Source organism: Camelina sativa, chromosome 5 (genome assembly GCF_030686135.1).
Source record: "Camelina sativa cultivar CO46 ecotype springtype chromosome 5, ASM3068613v1".
Classification (NCBI taxonomy): domain Eukaryota; kingdom Viridiplantae; phylum Streptophyta; class Magnoliopsida; order Brassicales; family Brassicaceae; genus Camelina; species Camelina sativa.
In genome coordinates, this window is record NC_141884.1 from 22,170,734 (window position 1) to 22,192,644 (window position 21,911).

Sequence of the window (21,911 nt, forward strand, 5' to 3'; positions counted from 1 at the left end):
TGATGATATGCTAATCTGTGCTTCAATTATAGATCTTAAGAAGATTAGCATTCGGGTTTTTTGTGTGATTAGTTTGGAAAAGTTTTAGCACTTGCTGGTGGTGTTTCGTGTCTCTTGGTCGGTTCAGTCAGATGTATTGTCCGTTTTAGGTTTAGGACTGGAACAGTGAAAACTGGAGAGACCAAGCTCTTCTGATGATGCGCCTTTGGGTGTTGAAGCTACTGGGACAAGTTCTTCATGTCGATCCAGAGATTCTCATAGCTGGGATTTGATTGTTTTCAGTAGTACTTTTTTGGCCTTCTCTGTGTTAGTACTTGTTTTCGTGTCATTAGGTTAATTTAGGTGGTTTAAGAAATTATATCACTTCGAGTCGTGGTGTGTTATCTGTCTCGTTGTGGTTAAAAAATGTAATGGTTCTCGATTAGGTAGTGTTGGATCCGCTTAGTGTTCCAGGGTTGTACTTGATCAACCATTGCATTTGTTTTGTGGTCCAAGTTTATTGGGGCGAATGTAATGTGTCTTTGATTTGGTTAATGGAAAGTTGATGTTGAGCAAAAAAAAAAAAAATGCATATATTTTTGTATTTGTATAAGATCTACACACATATGATCATGAGTGTGCTTCTAAACCAATCAGTGTAACCAAGCAAATATTTAGTACCTTTTCATCCACGATAATAACTCAAGTGCCGAGAGTTATTCTAGGCTTATCTTCGAGACTTTGACATGACTTTTGCAACTTCGGGATTCTAGAGATCTTCATCTTCCATTCCTTTTTCGATAACTCAGTTAGGAACTTGAGTAGAATCCGATGACATTTTCATTTTGTTTACAGCAAAGAGGATCGCATCTATTTTAGGTGGAAAGGTATATAGAGCCGATGGGATTGAGACTTAAAAAACAAAAACAAAAAAATCTAAACCAATATCGATCAATCCAAAATAAAGTGATGCAAAAGATGCAAGGGAGAAAAATAAGAGAAGTAAAGATGAGTGAGTTACCGTTCCATTTGAGCTTTTATGATAGAGGTAGCTGGAACGGTTTCAATAATCGTGGTAGTTTTGGAAGAGAAAAAATAGGGATTTTTCGAATGAGGGATTTGTGTTTTAAATTACTTTTAATACTAGGATTTACCCCGTGGTATACCACATATCCATTTCTTAATTTTTTTTTTTTGTTTTATAAATCAGTAACCCTGTGCCTTCTGAAGAAATTAGTTTGAATATTTCATTATTAATTCAAATATGTCATTATAATTTCAAATCAATAAATTAGTTACTCTATTTTTAACTATAATAAATACATAAAATCTGTATTTAATACTAATAAATAGATTTCATTAAAAGCGAATATATGTTATCGAATAATAGATAAGTTTTCGATTTCGACTAAGATAATAATGAATGAAGATTGGATTAGTGCAATCACTTTTTTTGAATTAAAACCTACCCGACAATTAGGATTACACCAAAAATATACTCCAAAAATATTAAAATCTATTTTATTCTTTTTATTCATAACTAATACTATTAATTATTTAAAGAATATATAAGAACTATCGAAATAATGCACAGTGACATCTCACATCCGAACGGGGTTAAATTTAAAATATATATCCGTTTATAAAAATTCAAATCACATCATATGCTGAAAAAAAACTAAAATTTTATTAACTTTATGTATTAAATAGTAATTCAAATAATTAAATATAAGATTAAATAAAAGTGAAAGGAGAATTATATTTTAATCTAAGATATTGCTTTAAATTAGGTAGATAGATTTTAGGAAATTTAGAATTAATATTATCAAATAAGAAAATGATTGTGTTTGATTGTAAGGATTGTAGAGAATTTAGTTGAGACTTATTTGGATACAAAGAAAAAAAAAAAAAAGCACATAAATGTATTCCAAAAATGTTAAGATAGATGAATAGTTAGAATTTTTTTTGTTAGATAGGTTAGATAGTTTTTTAAAGATTTTCTTAGAAAGATTTGTGCAGTAATCTTGAAGTTTAAACAATTTTAAACAGATTATATGCAGGTTAGATAAAATTAGATAAATTTATCAATATTTGATTAGAAAGATATGTTTTAAAAAAAATATTTAACCTACGCTCTTTGAATAAAAAACATTATTAAAAATAGTTATTTTCTAAGTTATAGAATTACAAATAGTAGAAAATCTTAGCTACTAATTATATAAGTTTCATCAAAAATATTAAATTAAAGATAAATAGGATATCAAATAAACTAAATGAAATATGGCTACAACAATTAGAGAACTAAAAACGATGGAAAAAATTAATCTTCTTGTCATTTGACTTCAATTTATTTCATTCCATCTCATTGGAGTAATTAACTGAATTAAAACTTGTTTTAGGAACTGATGATTTTTCTAGAGTGATAGGGAATCAAAGATAAAAAAATATAATAAAAAGAATTATTATGATTTCCACATAAATATAACATAAATTTAGAATTTATAGAATAAACTAAACCGTTGTCAAAAAAAAAAAAAAACTAAACCAAAACAAACAAAACGGTCTCTTACAACAGTTTTGATCACAACGCCAAATCTATCTCAAGCCAATAAAACTGAATATTTCCATAGAATAGAAAACCTAATGAAACCATGTTTCACATCCCTACAACAACAAAGATCATTATGTTTTTGCAGAATCATTTTTTATTTTGTTATGGAATGGAAGAAAAAACAATGGGTTGGTTTATGATGATGAAGTTTAGAGTTTGTTGGGGACTTGATCGGTATATATAAGGGAGGAGGGGTTTAGAGTATGTTGTTAGGTTTAACTAAAAAATATAGAAAAAATTATTCAAATGTTATCCAAAAGTTGGTTTATTACTCAAATCTATAAATCTTTTGAAAATTACTAGAATGTTTAGTGCTCTTGGTGTAATTACAATTTACCCCTTGGGTTTTGTTTTTCGAATTGGAGTAAAAATTTTTTTAAAAAAAACACATCAACAAATTAAAATACACATCAGATATGATTTAACACGTCATTAAGCAGTTTTTTTAGATCCACAGTTTTGTTTTCTCTCGTTTATATCAAAGAGAGGGAAAGTGAATAGTTTTAACGAAACTCTCGTCTCTCGTCGCCGGCGATACTGTCATTGTCCACTCTCTTGCCGTCAATCTCCCGCCGTCATCTCTCGCCGTCATCTCTCGCCGAATTTCTTCATCGTCGCACTCTCTTTCTTCAATTGGCTCTCTCTCTCTCTTCGTCTTCTTCGTCTTCTTTGTCTTCGTCTATCTGGTATGTGTCGACTGTTTAATTTCGAGTTTTCCAGCTGAATGTGGGTTTTTTCGATGATTTACGGCTGATTGTCGCCGTTGTTAATGACGGCTGGCTGATTTGTTAGATTTATTCGATTCGATGGCTGATTTACTTTTTGTTTTATGTTGCGGCTCAGTTATTTTAGGGTTTACGGCTGATTTGTTAGATTTATTCGATTCGATGGCTGATTTACTGTTTGTTTTATTTTGCGACTGAGTTACGGCTGAGTTGTGACTGATATATTTTGTGCTTTAGATCTGAGTTATGTGTTTGTGGCTGAGTTATGTTATGCTTTGTGTATGAGTTTGTTTTATTGTATGGCTGAGTTTGTTTTATGTTATGGCTGATTTATGTTATTATTTACTTATGAACTATAACAGATGTCGATGGTGATTATTTCTGAAGAACAAGCAAGGGATTACCCCCCAAGACTATACGCTAAAATAGAGTCTAGAGATATAAACACAAATTTCAGGATAAAAGAATTCCCTCAGATTAGGGAATCAATAGGACTGGATGCGTGGGATGAAACGAAGAAAGTACCTATTGGAATAATCTCTAAGCTAGTTGATAGCCAATTCATCTGGTCTGGTAAGGTTGTTCATTTCCTACTATGTAACCAGTTAAGGGTACATAAGAAGGAGCTTTGGTTTGTGGCTGGCGGTCAACCTATCAGGTTTGGGTTGAATGAATTTCATTATCTGACGGGGTTAAACATAGACCCAATGCCTACTGAACGGTTTGAACTTGAAGAGGAACACAAAGATTTCTTCAGACTTTTGAAAGTGCCTGGTGGGGCAGGTCCAACGCTACTTGAACTCAGGAAAGCATTAAAAGTGTTCCGGGGATGGGTTAACCTTGATCATCGTAAATCGTTGGGGCTGTTGCTTATTCAACACATTGGACTTTATGGTTTGCATCATAACTCTAGAATTCCATATGAAAGTGCCAAAAGAGTTTTTGATGATGAAGCAATGAAGACGTATCCGTGGGGTCGGTCAGCATTTGAAGCTCTTGTTGATTCCATAAAGATGTTGAACCCTACGGGAAAGTCGTACAGCCTTAGGCCATATTTATCGGCAAAACATATGGCTGATCTTGGGCTTTTTTATAATGAGAAATAATGAACAGTGTAAATAAGATCAGGCCTTCTGATCTTATTTTAGATCAGTTCTTCGGGTGATCTAAGGGCACGTGTCTGAACGAGATTGGTTGGAAATTCTTTTCTCTTTGTATCATTTTCTTTCTCTTCGTTCGGGTTTTCGCGATTTTTTTTCTTGTTCTCTCCGAAGAGGCGAAACGGCGAAACGCCGAGAGATTTCTTCGTCTCCGATTCCGGTGTGTTCCGACCACTTCCGGTGATCTCTTCTTCTCCTCGTCTCCTCGTCTCCTCGTGTCCACCGATCTCGTCCTCTCCACTGTCTCCTTTGTCTCGCCAAGTCAACCGATCTCTTCGTCTCCTCGTCTTCTCTGTCTCCTCTGTCTCATCTGTCTCCTCCGACTTTATAGACAAGGTAAGCTCCGACAATAGGTTATAGACAAGGTATACCTAATAGATCGTGAAACTTCGCTACATAAACCTCGGTCAAGTAGGGTTTTAACAAAATCGAGAAATCTCACAGAGGAAAGCGAAGTATTGAGTATTGAGTATTGAGGTACTTTTCACTCTTCAAGCTCATTTCTTTCTCATAAACCCTAGTTTGTTCTCAGCTTTAGCTCTTGTATAAGGTTATCTCTTCTCTGATTTTGAATGATCTCTGTCATTTTCATCGACTTTTAGTTCCGATCTTTGCTAATGATAACATATCTGCTTTGTGTACTGATTCTGAATTCACGTTTTGGTTCCTTGTAAAGTTTGATTAGGCAAAACGAAGAGTTCGTATTTAAAAAGCCTTTGATTTAGTAAGTATAACACTTGACTATGTATATGAGTAGAAAAAGAGGAAATGATATGATCCTTACTTTTTAATTTGAGTTTCCGGTGACTAAAGTATTTGTCTTTTTCCATCTTAGTTATCTAAAAGAGATGGCTTTTTTGAGTAAATTCGGGAACATATTGAAGCAGACAACGAACAAGCAACTCAATGGTCAGGTTTCTCTATCAAGCCCTTCGCTTTTTCAGGCTATAAGGTGTATGTCATCTTCTAAGCTCTTCATTGGAGGTGAGTCTAGTCTAGCTTTAGAAACTGTGTGGAAAATGAAGAATTGGTTACTTACTTTTTGTTATTTCGTTACCAAGTTTGTGAATTTTGTTTTCTTTTCTGTTGTAAGGTATGGCTTATAGCATGGATAAGGATAACTTAAGAGAAGCTTTCACTAAATATGGTGAAGTCGTTGAAAGTAAATAACTGATCTGTTTACTGTTCTTGTGAATGTTATTGTAGTGTGTTAGTGAAAAAATTAGACACTTGTTTGTTTCGTTAGTTGCCTTATGCTAACTCAGCCTCTGTGTAATTACAATGCTGGAGGCTATGGCGGCAGTGGTGCGGGTGGCTATGGAGGCGATGCTACTGGTCACGGAGCTGCTGGTGGTTATGGTGCAAGCGGTGGATATGGATCTAGCGGCAACACTTACGGTGAGGTTCCAAGTGCAACTGCAGGGGCTGTTGGTGACTATAATGGAAGTAGTGGTTATGGTAGTGCCAATACTTACGGTAGCAACAATGGTGGGTTCGCTGGAGATAGCCAGTTTGGAGGAAACCCTGTTGCCAACAGCTCGCAGTTTGGTGGTGACAATACTCAATTTGCTGCCGGTAGCCAATTTGGCGGTGAAGATCAATTTGGAAGCATGGAGAAAAGTGAAATTAAGATGGAGAATGGACCAGTGGAAGGAGATTTCGAAGATGACACTGATGTTGCCAAAAGAGCTTGAAGCAAGTAGCAAAAGATGTTTTCAATACTTGGTGTTTTCATATTAATTTTTATGATTAGTAATAGTTATCTGAATTTTCCTGAGGAAAACACTTTATCTAGTAACAATCTGCTATTTCAATCTTGAAAATAAGTTGTAGTTTGAGATTGTTTCTGAAGGTATTTATTGAATTTTAAACAAAAATGTGAGCTTTGTTTCATTAATCTATGTATTAATCTATGTATATTTGGAATATTTAGAATAAATTTGGTCATTAATCTATGTATTAATTAAATAAAATGTTTGTATTGTTTAATTAATTAAGTAATATGTTTGTTTTTTTTTGAATTTTAGTAAAAGTTTCATAAGTTTGCAATTAAAATGTTATTTTATAAATTTTTATAATTGTAATATGTTTAAGAATATTAATAAACATTATATTATTAAATAGTTTTAAACATTCTTACATTATTTATTAAACATTAATCTATGTATTTATCAAACATTTTAAAATCTCTATAAGAATATTATATTATTAAATCTTAAGATCTTATACATGTTCTCCCAATAACTTACTTCTTAACAAAAGTTCTTAACTACTGATCTTACATTATTTTTACAATATTTCTCCCCTAAGAACACCCTTACCTGATCCCCCTATAAACATGCCCTTAGTGTGTTTACACCCGTGTTACAGGTTTGGGCGTATGAGTCCATCAAATGCTTTGGAGAATGGTTTGGGAATGCATCAGCTGAAGATGGTGGCATACCGATGCTTCAATGGGGTGGAAACCGTACACGTTCATCGCTAGAAACCGCAATTGCTGAAGAGATCAAAGGCTTGGTGAGGTAAGGTTTATATCTGGTTGAGTGATTGTTTAGTAATGGACGAGTTATGATTTAGTTATGGCTGAGTTATTGTTTAGTAACGGCTGAGTTATGTTTTAGTAATGGCTGATTTATGCTTTAGTGTTGACTGATTTATGATTTAGTGTTGGCTGAGTTAAAACTTACTGATGGGTTTCATAATCTCTTATGTTACAGCTGCGTGTGATTAATATGGTTATGAAGGAAAATGGCTGCGAGCTATTTCATTCGTGGCCAGAACAAGAAGACCACCCAGCAATCGATCGCCTGATCGAAGACATACATATGAATACGTTTGTTAAAGGTTTTTGGGATGTTAAGAGGAGTGATAAGAAGAAAAAGAAAAAGAAAGCTGAAGCAGTTGTTGAGTCTGAATCTCCTCCCGCAAAGAAGCGGAAAGTCCAGAAGATGAAAGTTTCCAACAGTCAGGAGTTGGAAACTAGTGAAGGAGTTGCACAGGAGAGGAAGAAGAAAGGAAAAAAGATAAGTGAGGAGAAAGATGTTGGGAAAGATGGGTCGGTTAGAACTATCGAAGATGAGTCGGTTAGTACTATCTACGAATTGATCTCTAAGTTATACACAAGGTTTGACACCGTTGATAGGAACATTGAAAATGTATCGGTGAATCTGGAGAAGAAGATGGATGAAAGGATTGAAACGAGGCTTGGATCTTTTGAGACGGACCTCATACAGATGAAAGAGCTCGTGCTTTCAAAGAGCACGACTGACCAGACTTTAATTTTGGGACAGGAACTAAATAACCTGGGACATGGACAGGAACTTCAGACATCAAAAGGTCCACCAAAAGTTCCGGTAATGTCTGATTTATCTTTGTTTTATGGCTGGTTTTTCAGAATGTTTAGGCTGAGTTATTATAATTTTAATTGTCTTCGCTATGATATACAGGCAAAAAACTATTTGACTTCTCCAGATGCTAAGAAGTCTCCAGCTGCTAAGAAACCAGCTGATACGAAAACAGGCCCTTCCACGAGGAGAAATGCCAAAGAGTTAGAGGCGTTAGAGAAGGCCAAAGAGTTAGAGACGGCAGAGAAGGTAATGTCTTATTTATCTTTGTTTTATGGCTGATTTTTTAGAATGTTTACGCTGAGTTATCATAATGTCTGATTTATCTTTGTTTTATGGCTGATTTTCCAGAATGTTTAGGCTGAGTTATTATAATTATAATATACAGGAAAAGAACTATTTGACTTCTCCAGATGCTAAGAAGTATCCAGCTACTAAGAGACCAGCTTATACGAAAACACGGCCTTCCACGAGGAGAAATGTTAAAGAGTTAGAGGCGGCAGAGAAGGCCAAAGAGTTAGAGGCGGCAGAGAAGGCCAAAGAAGTAGCTGCGGCAAAGCAGGCCAAAGAAGTAGCTGCGGCTGGAGGTAGAGGTGGAGGTAGAGGTAGAGGTAGAGGTAGAGGTAGAGGTAGAGGTAGAGGTAGAGGTAGAGGTAGAGGTAGAGGTAGAGGTAGAGGTAGGGCGCCTAAAAATCCTACTGCTGCTGTTGTTGCTGCTGGTGTTAAGCCGTTGAAATTTGTACTACCTGGAGAAGCTGGTGCAGAAGATGGTGCAGAAGATATTACAGACGAGTTTATTGCTGAAGCCAACTCACTTGAACCTGAATCTGAGGATGATGAGGAGGAAAAGATTAGGCTTGATAGAAGTAAAGCTTTAAGGCTGGAGAGTGTTAAGCTGTCAGCGGATGGGAGTGCATTGAATACACAACAAGATCATCCAAGCTAGATTTTCCCTAATATTGGAGACAACGGACTGACGTGCATGAGGAAGAACTGTTCACCTGGACCTGGAATATATGATCCTCTGGCACCTGTTGATCCGGTCAAGTTGCAGAAACTTTTGGAGTACCTAAAGAAAGCCGAGTATGACCCTTTTGCTTAACAAGTTAATAACAGCTTGTTAACATTATATTAACTTGTGTTTATTTGTTTGTTAGGAATATTCTGTTAGGCAAAGGCGGAATCGAAATTGAATTCTATAGGGTGCTAATCACCGAACGAAAGGACTGGCCAGTGAGGCCAGAAAAATCTGGTAGATATGGGTGGCTTACTGATGAAGTAAGTTTATCTTAATGTCTTAGTTATTGTTGTCGTTGTCTGACTTATATTACATTATGGCTATGTTGTTGTTTACTACTCAGTTTTCTGTTGTACAGCACTTGGGCGCGTTTATGAGAGTCCTTAGGTGTAGGTACAGACGAGATCCCTTTCCATTCCACAACAAACGCATTGCGTTTATAGACCCGTGGTTCACCAATGAAATGGTTCATCGTCATTATCCGATGTTCTTGATGAGTCCCAAGTTTTTTACAATGACTGGCAATGGTTATGAAGAATTAGTTAAAGGTTTGATTCCATCAGATGAACAAACTAATTTGAAGTGGATAGAAGATGTGGATCACCTGTATATTGCTCCACAAACTGGAGGCGATCACTGGGTGGCGCTGCACGTGGATCTCAACAGAAGGCATATTGATTGCTATGATAGCATCGTGGGACAAGTAACCAATGACAGTGAGCTTAGAATGCTGAATGCTTGTAGGGCGTTTACGCGGATGATTCCAGCAATGATGAACGCGAACGTTCCTCACGAAATTCTTACACCTACTTTCAAACAGTTTACCTTCAAGAGGAGGACAATCTCCAAGGTCCCGCAAAACGTACAGATTGGTGACTGTGGCGTGTACGCTTTAAAATTTATAGAATGTCTAGCGCTTGGTGTGTCTTTCGATGGAATCTGTGATCAAAACATCCAGGGTATACGTGTTAAAATGGCAGCAGAAATCTACGATGAGTCACCTGATTTTATGAATCAGTTCACGTAAAAAACATTTGTATTTCTTTTGGTAGGTAGGACTTGCACTTGGATATGTAAAAAAACATTTGGATTTCTTTTGGTAGGAATTGTACTTGGATATGTAAAAAAACATTTGGATTTCTTTTGGTAGGAATTGTACTTAGATATTGGAAAAATTTGGATTTCTTTTGGTAGGAATTGTACTTGGATAAGAAAGTCCTTTGTTTAGTATCTTTTCAATGTTACGGCTGAGTTATGTACTTCACACGGCTGAGTTATAATTAAATATTAAATGAACATATATGTTATGGCTGAGTTATATTTTTCGAACGGCTGAGTTATCTACTTCGTACGGATGAGTGAGTTATGGCTGAGTTATGTACTTGGTACGGCTTCGTTTAGTCTTTCGTGTCGTGCCTCGATATTACTAAAAGTGTTGTTGGGGAAGCCCAAACAATAATTCTGTGCCTGCTCAGATCCATACGCGTAATCAATTTATAAAGTTAGCTTTTTTACAATATATTATACAAAATAATTAAAAAATTGAACTCAAAATTCGATTAAAAAATCTTAAAATCCTGACAAAGTGACTAAGTGATGGCTGAGTTATTGACTTACACGGCTGACTTATAAAATATTCATAAATTTACATTATTATAACTCAACATCTAAATGTACAATCGAATTATGAATATTACAATTATTATAACAATAAAAAGTAATAATTATAGAGAAATATTGATTTTTACACATTCTCACCATGGATGTGTAAAACATACAACACATGACGTTTAGGGCTTAGGGTTAGGGTTAGGGTTGGGGTTTAGGGTTTGAGATGTGTTGTAATTTGTAGGGTTCAGATTATTTGATTTTTGGATTTGGTTCTAATGTGTTTTAATGTGTATGGTTTAAGGTGGTAATATGGATATAATAATATTATTACCATTTGAATATTTTTTAAAAAAATCAAAAAATCAAAAAAAAATTTGGTTATTTCCGGTTATGGGTCGGTTATATTAATATCTAACAATAAATAAACCAAAATATATTATAATTAAGTAGATTGGCCTATATAACCGAAATTAAGCCGAATATATCCAAAATTAATTAAACATACGAATTCAAAAATATCAAATTGGAAAATTTATTTTATCGGTCGGTTCGGTTTAGTCGGTTATTTAGTCATTCTAATAAATAACCCAAAATATATTGTAATTAAGTAGATTAGCCTAATATAACCGAAATTAAGCCGAATATATCCGAAATTAACCAAACATACCAATTCAAAATATCAAATTGGAAAATTTATTTTATCGGTCGGTTCGGTTTAGTCGGTTATTTAGTCATTCTAATTTGAGGGTTGGCTGAGATATCGTTTATGACGGCTGAGTTATAATTAATCATGACTGAGTTATTAAAATAGATTGATAAAACACCACAACATAGAAAGTTCATATCAATTCCAAAAAAAAAAAAAAAAAACAACGGAGCTTGACTAATCTCACAGATACTTGTTCAAGCTATCAAACTTCTTCTCCAGCGCGTCATATTTCTTTTCCAAATACAAGATCATTTCTTCTTGAATCTCGATGCGCTTCTTGGATGCATCCAAGTCCTGCTTCATCTCATTCTTCTCCTCCTAAATAATCCTAAACTCTTCACGCACTGCATCAGTCCACCACTTCCTGAAACCGCAGCCTTGACCGGGACCCTTACAAATAGTACATAATTCATATTAGACTAAAAAAAGTCAGAAACAGAACACAGAACTCAAAAATAAGAGTACAAAAATCTTTACATCTGTGATGTCATACGAACAACTGAAATAACGTTCTCCTCTCGTGGTAGGATCATTAGAAGTGGCAACGAGAAGCACCGCACCGCAATTACACCCGATTGGAACGCCCTTGTCTCGCCTCCGGATTTCGCCGTACCTCATTTTCATATTTATTTCATTACGATTCAGCTCCTACAGTTCCACAAACACAATATTAAGATAATGCTTTGAGATTTCAGATAGTCCAGAGATCTACCTCAGCTAGTGCTTCAGAAGCAGTTTTCTCATCAGCCCTGGAGTTGCCGCCATAGATATCTATATTTGCCATCATCTTGACTCGATCTCGATTACTGAAGCAATAAATCACAACAAATCCCTTAATTTATACTAAAACAATATATCGAACGACGTCGTTTGACAGTAATATACTTGAAGGCTGAGTTGTGTTCTTTACATGACTGACTTAGGATAGTCAGTTAAATTAACAACTTTGTTATGGCTGACTTATGCAACAGCCATAATAATGGTGTTACGGCTGAGTTATCCGACGGCCACCCTATTGATTTATTATATACCCGCTCGGGAATGCAAAAAGGGTTGTTGGGGAGACGCAAACAATAATTATGTTTCTTGTTATCATCCATATGCTTAATAAAAATATTTTAAACGATTTATTATTAAAAATAAATTCAAAAATTTGAATTCAAATTTTTCATGTATTTTTATTTATTATTATAAAAGGGGCCAGTAATTTTACTAAGTAGTGGCTGGGTTATTGACTTAAACGGCTAAGTTATGAGATATTTGTAAAATAAGGTTATTATAACCAATAAAAATAATAATTATTATTATAACCAATAAAAATAATAATTATTATTATAACCAATAAAAATAATATTTATAGACAAAAAGAGTGATTTTTAAACATTCTGATCAAAATGTGTCAAACATACCAAAACCTGTTGTTTAGGGGTTAGGGTTAGGGTTAGGGTTTAGGGTTTAGGGTTTAGATGAGGTAACATTATTTGTTTTTAATATAACAGTTTGGTTTTGGATATAATTTGTTTGGATTAAGGTGGTAATATCGATATACTAATATGAGTACTATTTTGAAATTAATTTTTAAAATAAATTTTAAAAATTTTGAAATTAATTTTTGGTTATTTCCGGTTATGGGTCGGTTACATGAATATATAACCATAAATAACCCAAAATATATTGTAATTAAGTAGATTAGCATAATATAACCGAAATAAGCCGAATATAAGAAAACTAGGCAAACATACCAATACAAAAATACCAAATTGGGAAAAATTATTTTTTCGGTTCGGTTCGGTTTAGTCAATTATTTAATCATTCTAATTTGAGGGTTGGCTGAGATACCGTTTATGACTGCTGAGTTATGTTTCCAGAATCGACAGTTACAATGAGAGGGAAAGTGAACGGTTTTTAAACCGCGAAAAAAAAAACTCTCTGTCCCTATCGTCGGCGAAATCTAACCCTAATTCCGCCGGCGATAATCTGTCTTTTTCTATTCTCCCGCCGTCATCTCTCGCCGTCCTCGCTCGATAACCTCATTAGCTCTTTCTTCTCTTCGTCGTCGCTGTCTTGTTTGTTTCCGTCTAAGCCGTCTCGTCTTCGAGTTTCGGTATGTGTCTTCCTATTTATTTTTGAGTTACGGGTGATTTTCGCCGTCTTTGATGGCTGAGTTTGGACTGAGTTATCTTATGCTTTACGACTGAGTTATGTATTTATGGCGGAGTTATTGTATGCATTGCGTTTGCCTTATATTATAGCTGATTTATTTTATGCTTTACTATCAGATGGCTAAGGAAATTTCTGAAGAACAAGCAAGGGATTACCCACCAAGACTTTGGCCAGAAATGAAGTCTATTATACATACTAAACAAATTAACACCAATTTCACGATGTTAGAATTACCTCAGATTAGGGAATCAATAGGACTGGATGCGTGGGATGAAACGAAGAAAGTACCAATTGGAATAATCTCTAAGCTAGTTGTTAGTCAATTCGTCTGGTCTGGTAAGGTTGTTCATTTCCTACTATGTAATCAGTTAAGGGTACATAAGAAGGAGCTTTGGTTTGTGGTCGGTGGTCAACCTATCAGGTTTGGGTTGAATGAAATTCATTATCTGACGGGGTTAAACATAGACCCAATGCCTACTGAACGGTTTGAACTTGAAGAGGAAACACAAAGATTTCTTCAGACTTTTGGAAGTGCCTGGTGGGGCAGGTCCAATGCTACTTGAACTTAGGGAAGCATTAAAAGTGTGCCGGGGATGGGTTAACCTTGATCATCGTAAATGGTTGGGGCTGTTGCTTCTTCAACCCATTGGACTTTATGGTTTGCATAATAACTCTAGAATTCCATATGAAAGTGCCAAAAGAGTTTTTGATGATGAAACAATAAAGATGTATCCGTGGAGTCGGTCAGCATTTGAAGCTCTTGTTGATTCCATAAAGATGTTGAACCCTACAGGAAAGTCGTACACCCTCAGTGGGTTTACACCCGTGTTACAGGCTTGGGCGTATGAGTCCATCAAATGCTTTGGAGAACGGTTTGGGAATGCATCAGCTAATGATGGTGGCATACCGATGCTTCAATGGGGTGGAAACCGTACACGTTCTATGATGGTATCGGTAATTGCTGAAGAGATCAAAGCGCTTGGTGAGGTAAGGTTTATATCTGGTTGAGTGATTGTTTAGTAATGGATGAGTTATGGTTTAGTTATTGCTGATTTATGGTTTAGTAACGGCTGAGTTATGTTTTAGTAATGGCTGATTTATGCTTTAGTGTTGGCTGAGTTATTATTCACTGATGGGTCTCATATTCTCTTATGTTACAGCTGCGTGTGACTAAAATGGTTATGAAGGATGATGTACGCGAGCTATTTCATATGTGGCCAGATCAAAAAGACGACAATCCAGCAGTTGATCGCCTTATCCAAGACATACATGAGGATAAGTTTGTTAAAGGTTTTTGGGATGTTGATTCTGACTCTCCTCCCGCAAAGAAGCAGAAAGTTGATTCTGACTCTCCTCCCGCAAAGAAGCAGAAAGTCAAGAAGGTGGTAGTTTCCAACAGTCAGGGTGGTGGATCTGGTGAAGGAGCTGAACAGAAGGTGGTAGTTTCCAACAGTCAGGGTGGTGGACCGGTTGGAACTCTCATTGAGTTGGTGTCTAACTTAACCTCAAGGTTTGACACCTTGGAAAAAACATTGGAGATAGAATAGAAGAGAGGATGAATGAAAGGTTTGAAACCAGGTTTCGTTCTGTTGAGAGTGATCTCAAGCAGATGAAAGAGCACGTGCTTTCCTTGGGTGTTGGGCAAACTGGCCAAAACAATGTTGAAGACCTTCGGGATGAACTGTTATCACAAAACACTTGTAAAATTTTCAAAATAAAGAACCTTAGGGATGAACTGTTGTCACCAAAAAGTCCACCAGTACCAGCAGTTCCAGGAAAAATGCACCAAAACTACTCTGTCAACAGTCCTCCGGTAATGTCTGAATTATGTTAATCTTATGGCTGAGTTTCTAGATTGTTTAGGTTGAGTTATCATTATCTTTAATTGTCTTCCTATGTTATACATGTAGTTGGCAGTGGTTTGGCTGGGGTCAGTAGGAATCTAAATAAAGAGTTTGATAAAGATGAGTTTGATAAAGATCATCCTCTTAATTTCATTGAGAAGTCTCCAGCTGCTACGAAACCAATTCAACGGACTAACACGAGGAAAAATGCCAATGATGGAAAGAAGGACGAAGAATTAGATGCAAAGAAGGCCAAAGTTGAGGCGGCCGCTGCGAAGAAGACCAAAGAGTTGGCGGCAAAGAAGGCCAAAGATGAGGCGGCAGCTGCAAAGAAGGCTAAAGATAAGGCGGCGGCTGCGAAGAAGGTCAAAGAGTTGGCGGAAAAGAAGGCAAAAGATGAGGCGGCGGCTGCAAAGAAGGTCAAAGAGTTGGCGGAAAAGAAGGATGGAAATAATCCGCCAAAGAGAAGATGTAGAAAGACTACTAAGCCTAATGAAGTCATTCAATTGGAATATGTAGAACCTGATTTGAATGAGGGAGTATCCGAGGCTGGTGCAAACGCTGGTGTCGACGCTGCTGACAGAAGTATATGTGATATGACAGCCAAGATTATGGCTGAGAACAATATCCTTCAACCTGAATCTAAGGATGATGAGGAGGAAAAGATTAGGCTTGATAGAATCAAAGCTTTAAGGGTAGAGAATGTTAAGCTGCCTCTAAGATCTTCATTCACGCCACCAGTAGCCGACCTAGAGACGACCAGAGACTCCTCTACACCCGTCAAAGCTCGTCCTCTCTCACCTCCTCTTAGAAGCCATCACCGAAGACACCAAATCTCTCTTTCTACTCTTTCTAGTTACTTCATACTATCTTTGCTTTGGGATCAAGTTACTTTTGTGACAAATAGAGAAGTTTACTTTGAAACCCCTTTTGTTTATTGATTCACTTTTGATGCTATACTTTATAATATCAATGTTGTTTCTTTACATCATGAGCGAGTAGTTTACTTTGTTGGGTTCTATTAGGTGATTCAAGGGGAATTCATAGGTTCGCTTCTATTAGGTTGTTAGATCTTATTTTCGGTTTTATATTAGAGTTCTTTTGGGACATCTTTATCTTAATGCTTATGCTTGGATTGATCACCAAGCACTGATCTAGAGAACGGGAGCGCTAACCGTGTTATCCTACTTCTCCGAACTAGTGTTATACCGAAGCCTTGCTCGTAACCTGCATAAGTTGATTTGCGAAGTTTGGTGAATGTATCGAACTTGTTTAGCTAGCTGGTTGACATGCGATGTTGCCTGCGAAAGTTGAGTAACGAAGTGTGAAGACTTTAGACTTTCATTCTATGAGAATAGCTTGTTAGTTCATTAGTGTTTCGTAGTTGAGAACCTAGACTAAAAATTAGTATTTACTTGTTAGATCTTACACTTAATATTGCTTAGAACCATGAAAACCCTAAGATGACTACCAAAACGCCCAACGCCTTAGTCTTATAGTTTTAAACCCTTTTTATTTTCTTGCAATAGTTATTAGGAAAACCAAAACCCCAATCTCTTGTTTAGTCTTAGCCATAGTTCTTTCTCTTTTAATTCAATTTGTGTTTGCTATTACTCTCTGTGAGATCGATCCTAAAATACTACAATTGATTAACTGTGCACTTTGAGTCGTCGTGTAGTCTTTTCAGGTAAAAGATTTGGAGTGAAATTCTACACACATCAGTTAACTATCAAATCCCTTCGGTAAAAGCTAGAACGAAACGTCACGAAGCATCCCACAAAATCTCGTGCCGATTAGAAACCAGACGAGATCACGATCTCAGTTACAATACCCGATCGTCCCAACTCGCGTATGAGAAAACTGTTGGATTTAATTGAGTTTAATTATCTTAATTATTATGTTAGAGGTTGTGTTTGTCTTAAACGATGCTTCTAAGCATCGTGACGTTTGTAGCAATTACAACGTTTAATTTAGAAAGACGTAACTCTTTCTCTTGTTGTGTCTAAGTATTTAAACACATAGTCTCCTCATTGTAAAACTTAGTTTTTCCAGTTTATTAATAAAATCACAAGTTTCTCTAATACTCTGTTTTATCTTCTATAAAATAGAACAACAAGTACGCTTGTTTTTTTGTGTGAGAGAGAAGCTTTTGCTTCTAACATGGTATCAGAGCCCTACTGATTTAAGGGCCAAAATTTTCAAGTTAAGAGTTCAATAAACACAGAGAGTTATGGAGATGGTGTCACATATTGTGACTTCGATCTTCAATGGAGAGAATTATGGATTTTGGCGTATCAAGATGAAAACAATTTTTCAGACAAAGAAACTGTAGGAAATTGTTGACGAAGGAGTTCCAAAACCACCCACACACGGCGATCATAGTCCTGAAGCAGTGCAACCAAAACTCAGGTTGATGAAGCGTCCGTAAAGGATCTAACTGCTTTGCAAATTCATCAAAATTCAGTCTCGGGCTCAATATTCCCAAGAATTGCCCCTGCATCAAGTGCCAAAGAAGCCTGGAGCACTTTGGAATTGGAGTTCCAAGGATCACCACAAGTCAGGATGATAAAGCTTCAATCTCTTAGAAGGGAGTATGAAAATTTGAAGATGAATGAGAGTGATTACATCAACACTTTTACGAAAAAGTTGATTGAGTTGGGAAATCAACTTAGAGTTCATGGAGAAGAAAAGTCAGATTATCAGATAGTGCAAAAAGTTTTCATTTCACTTCCTGAGAGATTTGATAGCATCGTGGCAGTGCTTGAACAAACTAAAGATCTCACTGTACTATCAGTTACAGAGTTAATAGGCACGTTGAAAGCACATGAGAAGAGTGTAGAGATGCGAGATGAACGATTCACGGAAGGAGCATTCTATGGAGAAAAGGTTGTTTCAAAAAAAAAAACAAACGTGAAGATAGACCTTACAAGAAGTCTGATAAATGGTGTGGTGTTTGCAAACGCAACAGTCACAATGAAAGTGAATGTTGGCTGAAGAAAAGAAGAGCCAAGGTGTCTTTTCACAAAAGGTTGTAACCAATGAGAGAAAGTGTTTCGTGTGTAACAAACCGGGACATCTAGCAAAGAACTGTAGACTTAGAAGAACCGAGAGTGCGGATCTAAGTATTTAACAAAAAGAAGATGATTCAAAAGATGAAGGTCACATGCTGTTTAGTGCAGTCAAAGAAGAAACATCATCAAGAGTAGATGATAAAATATGGTTAGTTGACAGCGGGTGTACTAACCACATGACCAAGGAGGTTTCATACTTCATCACTCTTGATAAAAGTATCAACATTCCAGTCAAAGTGGGGAATGGTCAATGGGTAATCACGGCAAGGAAAGGGAATATCCAAGTGATGACAAGCCAAGGAGAGAAGATCATCAAAGAGGTGTTTCTAGTGCCGGACTTAGCAAGGAATCTGCCAAGTGTTTCACAAATGATATCAAATAGATATGGAGTTTTGTTTAAAGACAATCACTGTTCCATTAATGATCCTCAAGGAAGAAGTATATTGAATATCAAGATGAAGCACAAGAGTTTTCCATTTAGATGGAATAAATCGGAGGCAAACGCATTACTCACCAGTAAAGAAACTGTCAACAAACTAAGTCTCTGACATCGAAGGTTGGGACACGGTGGAGAATCTTCCCAAATTTGAAGTCATAAACGAGATTTGTGACCCATGTGAGGTGGGAAAGCAATCAAGGAGAAAATTTCCTAAGAAGTCCTAAACAAAGACAATTGAAGCGTTGGAGTTGATACACTCGGATGTATGTGGTCCTATGCACACCGAATAAATAAGTGGGAGCAAGTATTTTGTGTTGTTTATTGATGACTATACACGTATGAGTTTGGTGTACTCCATCAAAAACAAGAGCGAGGTTCTCTCAATGTTCAAGATTTTCAAGTCGTTGGTCGAAAATCAATCCGGTAAAAGAATGAAGCAACTAAGGACATATGGAGGGGGTGAATTCATATCCAAAGAATTTATCAAGTTGTGTCAAGAGGCAGGAATCCAAAGACAAGTCACAACACCTTACTCTCCTTAACAAAACGGTGTCTCCGAAAGAAAGAATCGAACACTGGTTGAGATGGCATGATCAATGCTTGTGGACCAAGGTCTACCAAACAAATTATGGGCTGAGGCAGTGGCTACATAAAACTACATTCAAAATCATCTATCCACTAAGTCCCTTGAAGAAGACGTAACACCAATGGAGAAATGGAGTGGAAGCAAACCAAGTGTAAAACACTTGAAAGTGTTTGGTAGTTTATGTTATGTGCATATACCTGAAGAGAAAAGGAAGAAACTTGATGTCAAGGCCAAACGTGGTGTGTTTATTGGCTATAGTAGCGAGTCTAAAGGGTATAGAGTGCTCTCATTGGATGAAGAGAAGGTAGAAATATCACGAGATGTGATATTTGATGAAGAAAAGAGATGGGATTGGGAAAAGAAAGAAGTAAAGAAGGTTCTTATTCCACCAATTGAAACCAAGTTTCAAGAGGATAATCACGGTGAAGGATCAAGAGTTCTCATAGATACTCAACCTGAAGATGAAATTGAAGAAGACTCTCTCAATAGGCCACGAAAATTCCGATCTCTAAATGAGATGATGCAACAAACAGAGGAGATGGCTCAAGCACATGAAGTTTGTCAAACAATGAATAAAGAACCTCGATTATTTGAGGAAGCTGTAAAGAGAAAAGAGTGGGGAGAAGCCATAAAGGAGGAGATTCAAATGATTGAAAAGCATAATACATGGAAGTTAGTCACCAAACCAAAAGACAAGAATGTCATAAGCGTCAAATGGATTTACCGCTTAAAGACAAATGCACAAGGAGAGCCCATAAAGCATAAAGCAAGGTTAGTGGCCAGAGGTTTTACTCAAGAGTATGGAGTTGACTATCTCGAAAAGTTTGCTCCTGTTTCAAGACATGATACTATAAGAACCATATTGGCTGTTGCTGCTCAAAAGAAGTGGAGACTCTATCAAATGGATGTAAAATCAGCATTCCTAAATGGCTAATTGAAAGAGGAGGTCTACATTTCACAGCCGCCTGGATTCATAAAAGATGGAGAAGAAGACAAAGTTCTTAGGTTGAACAAGGCTTTGTATGGTTTAAAACAAGCGCCTAGAACCTGGTATGGAAGGATTGACACTTATTTCTTGGCTAATGGTTTTCAAAGAAGTGTCAATGATGCAGCATTGTATCTGTTGAAGACACAAGAGGAAGTCTTGTTAGTGAGTCTATACGTAGACGATATCATTATCACAGGAAGTGATTTGAACTTAATCAACAAGTTCAAGGAAGATATGAAACGAGAGTTTGAAATGACCGATCTCGGGGAACTGAACTACTTTCTTGGAATGGAGATCATCCAAGATGAAAAAGAACTGTGTCTCACTCAAGAGAAATATGCAAACAACCTCCTAGAGAAGTTCAATATGAAAGAATGCAAGAGTGTAAAGACTCCGCTAGTACCACATGGAAAACATGAAGAAGAAGAAGACGAGAAGTTTGCGGATGAAACTAAGTATAGAAGTATGGTTGGAGGGTTTTTACACTTATGTGCCTCGAGACCAGATCTCATGTATGCAAGCTCATACTTATCAAGGTACATGTATTCACCATTGAACAAACATTATCAAGAAGCAAAGCGTGTTCTTAGGTACATCAAAGGAACAACCAAGTTTGGAGTTCAATTTGAAAGTGTAGCATAACCGGAACTTCATGGATACTCATATAGTGATTGGGCTGGATCAGTTGAAGATAAAAAGAGTACATCTGGTTATGTATTCACTCTAGGATCAGCAATGTTTAGTTGGCAATCAAGCAAGCAGAAAACAGTAGCGCACAATCCACGGCATTAGCAGAGTATATTGCCTTATGTTCAGCAGTAAATCAAGCCATTTGGCTGCAACGGCTGGTGAAGGAAATTGGGTTTATACTCATAATCATGCTTCTAAGCATCTTGACGTTTGTAGCAGTTACAACGTTTGATTTAGAAAGACACAACTCTTTTGCTTGTTGTGTCTAAGTATTTAAACACATAGTCTCGTCATTGTAAAACTCAGTTTTTCCAGTTTATTAATAAAATCACAAGTTTCTTTAATACTCTGTTTTATCTTCTATAAAACAGAGCAACAAGTACGCTTGTTTCTTTTTTGTGAGAGAGAAGCTTTTGCTTCTAACAAAAACGTATCTCACAAAAACAGCCAATAACTCATTGAGTTCAACTCCAAATCCACTTCTGTAAAAAGGAGAATGACAATGAAAGACTTGGAAATAACTCTACCAAATTTGTTACCTTTGACAACGATTTGATATGTCGAAATTGTTTCCTCCCAAACCCTAACGATTCTGCTCCTTCTCCTTCTCTCTAAGATAAAGCTTTGTTGATCTCTTTCTCCTTCTCCTTTACACCAAATCGACCAAGGCTCCCTCTTTCTCTCTTTCTCTGAGACTCTAGTGTCGACAATCGACAAAAAGGAGAAGGAGGCGTCACTTTTAGAAAGACTACTAGGGCTTTTGGTTTAATTAGATTAAACCAAGATTTAATTAAACTGAAATTAATTAAAAATCCATTCATTTGGTTTAATCGACAAAACCCAAAATATAATCTCAGAACACGGATATTACATAAGCTCCTGAAGACTGGCATGCGTTCTCTATTCTTCTAGATGATTTCCACCCACTTCGGGCTTCTTTTCCCTTGTTCTTCTTGTCAAATATTTCATGCTC

The 21,911-nt window shown here is 36.4% G+C and overlaps 2 protein-coding genes across 3 annotated transcripts; one reads left to right on the forward strand and one right to left on the reverse strand.

Moving 5' to 3' along the window:
- The first annotated feature begins 4,549 nt into the window (after nt 1-4,549).
- Nucleotides 4,550-6,352, forward strand: LOC104787174 (glycine-rich RNA-binding protein 3, mitochondrial-like). 2 transcript variants are annotated; one of them, XM_087450567.1, is made up of 5 exons: nt 4,562-4,952; nt 5,152-5,199; nt 5,311-5,459; nt 5,569-5,637; nt 5,766-6,352. In XM_087450567.1, the coding sequence occupies exons 3-5, from the start codon at nt 5,324-5,326 to the stop codon at nt 6,167-6,169; spliced, it is 609 nt and encodes a 202-aa protein (XP_087306693.1). In that variant the 5' UTR covers nt 4,562-4,952; nt 5,152-5,199; nt 5,311-5,323; the 3' UTR covers nt 6,170-6,352. The 2 variants fall into 2 exon arrangements, with proteins under 2 accessions (XP_010511009.1, XP_087306693.1); XM_010512707.3 differs by lacking the exon at nt 5,152-5,199 and having other exon boundaries at nt 4,550-4,952.
- A 4,877-nt stretch (nt 6,353-11,229) lies between these two features.
- Nucleotides 11,230-21,650, reverse strand: LOC147944179 (uncharacterized). The gene is made up of 4 exons (XM_087450059.1): nt 21,478-21,650; nt 11,870-11,963; nt 11,635-11,805; nt 11,230-11,547 (listed from the first exon to the last, which is right to left on the reverse strand). The coding sequence occupies exons 2-4, from the start codon at nt 11,942-11,944 to the stop codon at nt 11,476-11,478; spliced, it is 318 nt and encodes a 105-aa protein (XP_087306185.1). The 5' UTR covers nt 11,945-11,963; nt 21,478-21,650; the 3' UTR covers nt 11,230-11,475.
- Between the last annotated feature and the right edge of the window lie 261 nt (nt 21,651-21,911).

Excerpts from the sequence above, each read along its gene's own strand:
- LOC104787174 (XM_010512707.3), top strand. The coding sequence starts at position 5,324 with ATGGCTTTTTTGAGTAAATTCGGGAACATATTGAAGCAGACAACGAAC. Across the intron at positions 5,460-5,568 it reads TTCTAAGCTCTTCATTGGAG|GTATGGCTTATAGCATGGAT; the intron begins GTGAGTCTAGTC and ends TTCTGTTGTAAG. Across the intron at positions 5,638-5,765 it reads ATATGGTGAAGTCGTTGAAA|GCTATGGCGGCAGTGGTGCG; the intron begins GTAAATAACTGA and ends ACAATGCTGGAG.
- LOC147944179 (XM_087450059.1), bottom strand. The coding sequence starts at position 11,944 with ATGATGGCAAATATAGATATCTATGGCGGCAACTCCAGGGCTGATGAG. Across the intron at positions 11,806-11,869 it reads CTTCTGAAGCACTAGCTGAG|GAGCTGAATCGTAATGAAAT; the intron begins GTAGATCTCTGG and ends GTGGAACTGTAG. Across the intron at positions 11,548-11,634 it reads GTTCGTATGACATCACAGAT|GGTCCCGGTCAAGGCTGCGG; the intron begins GTAAAGATTTTT and ends ACTATTTGTAAG.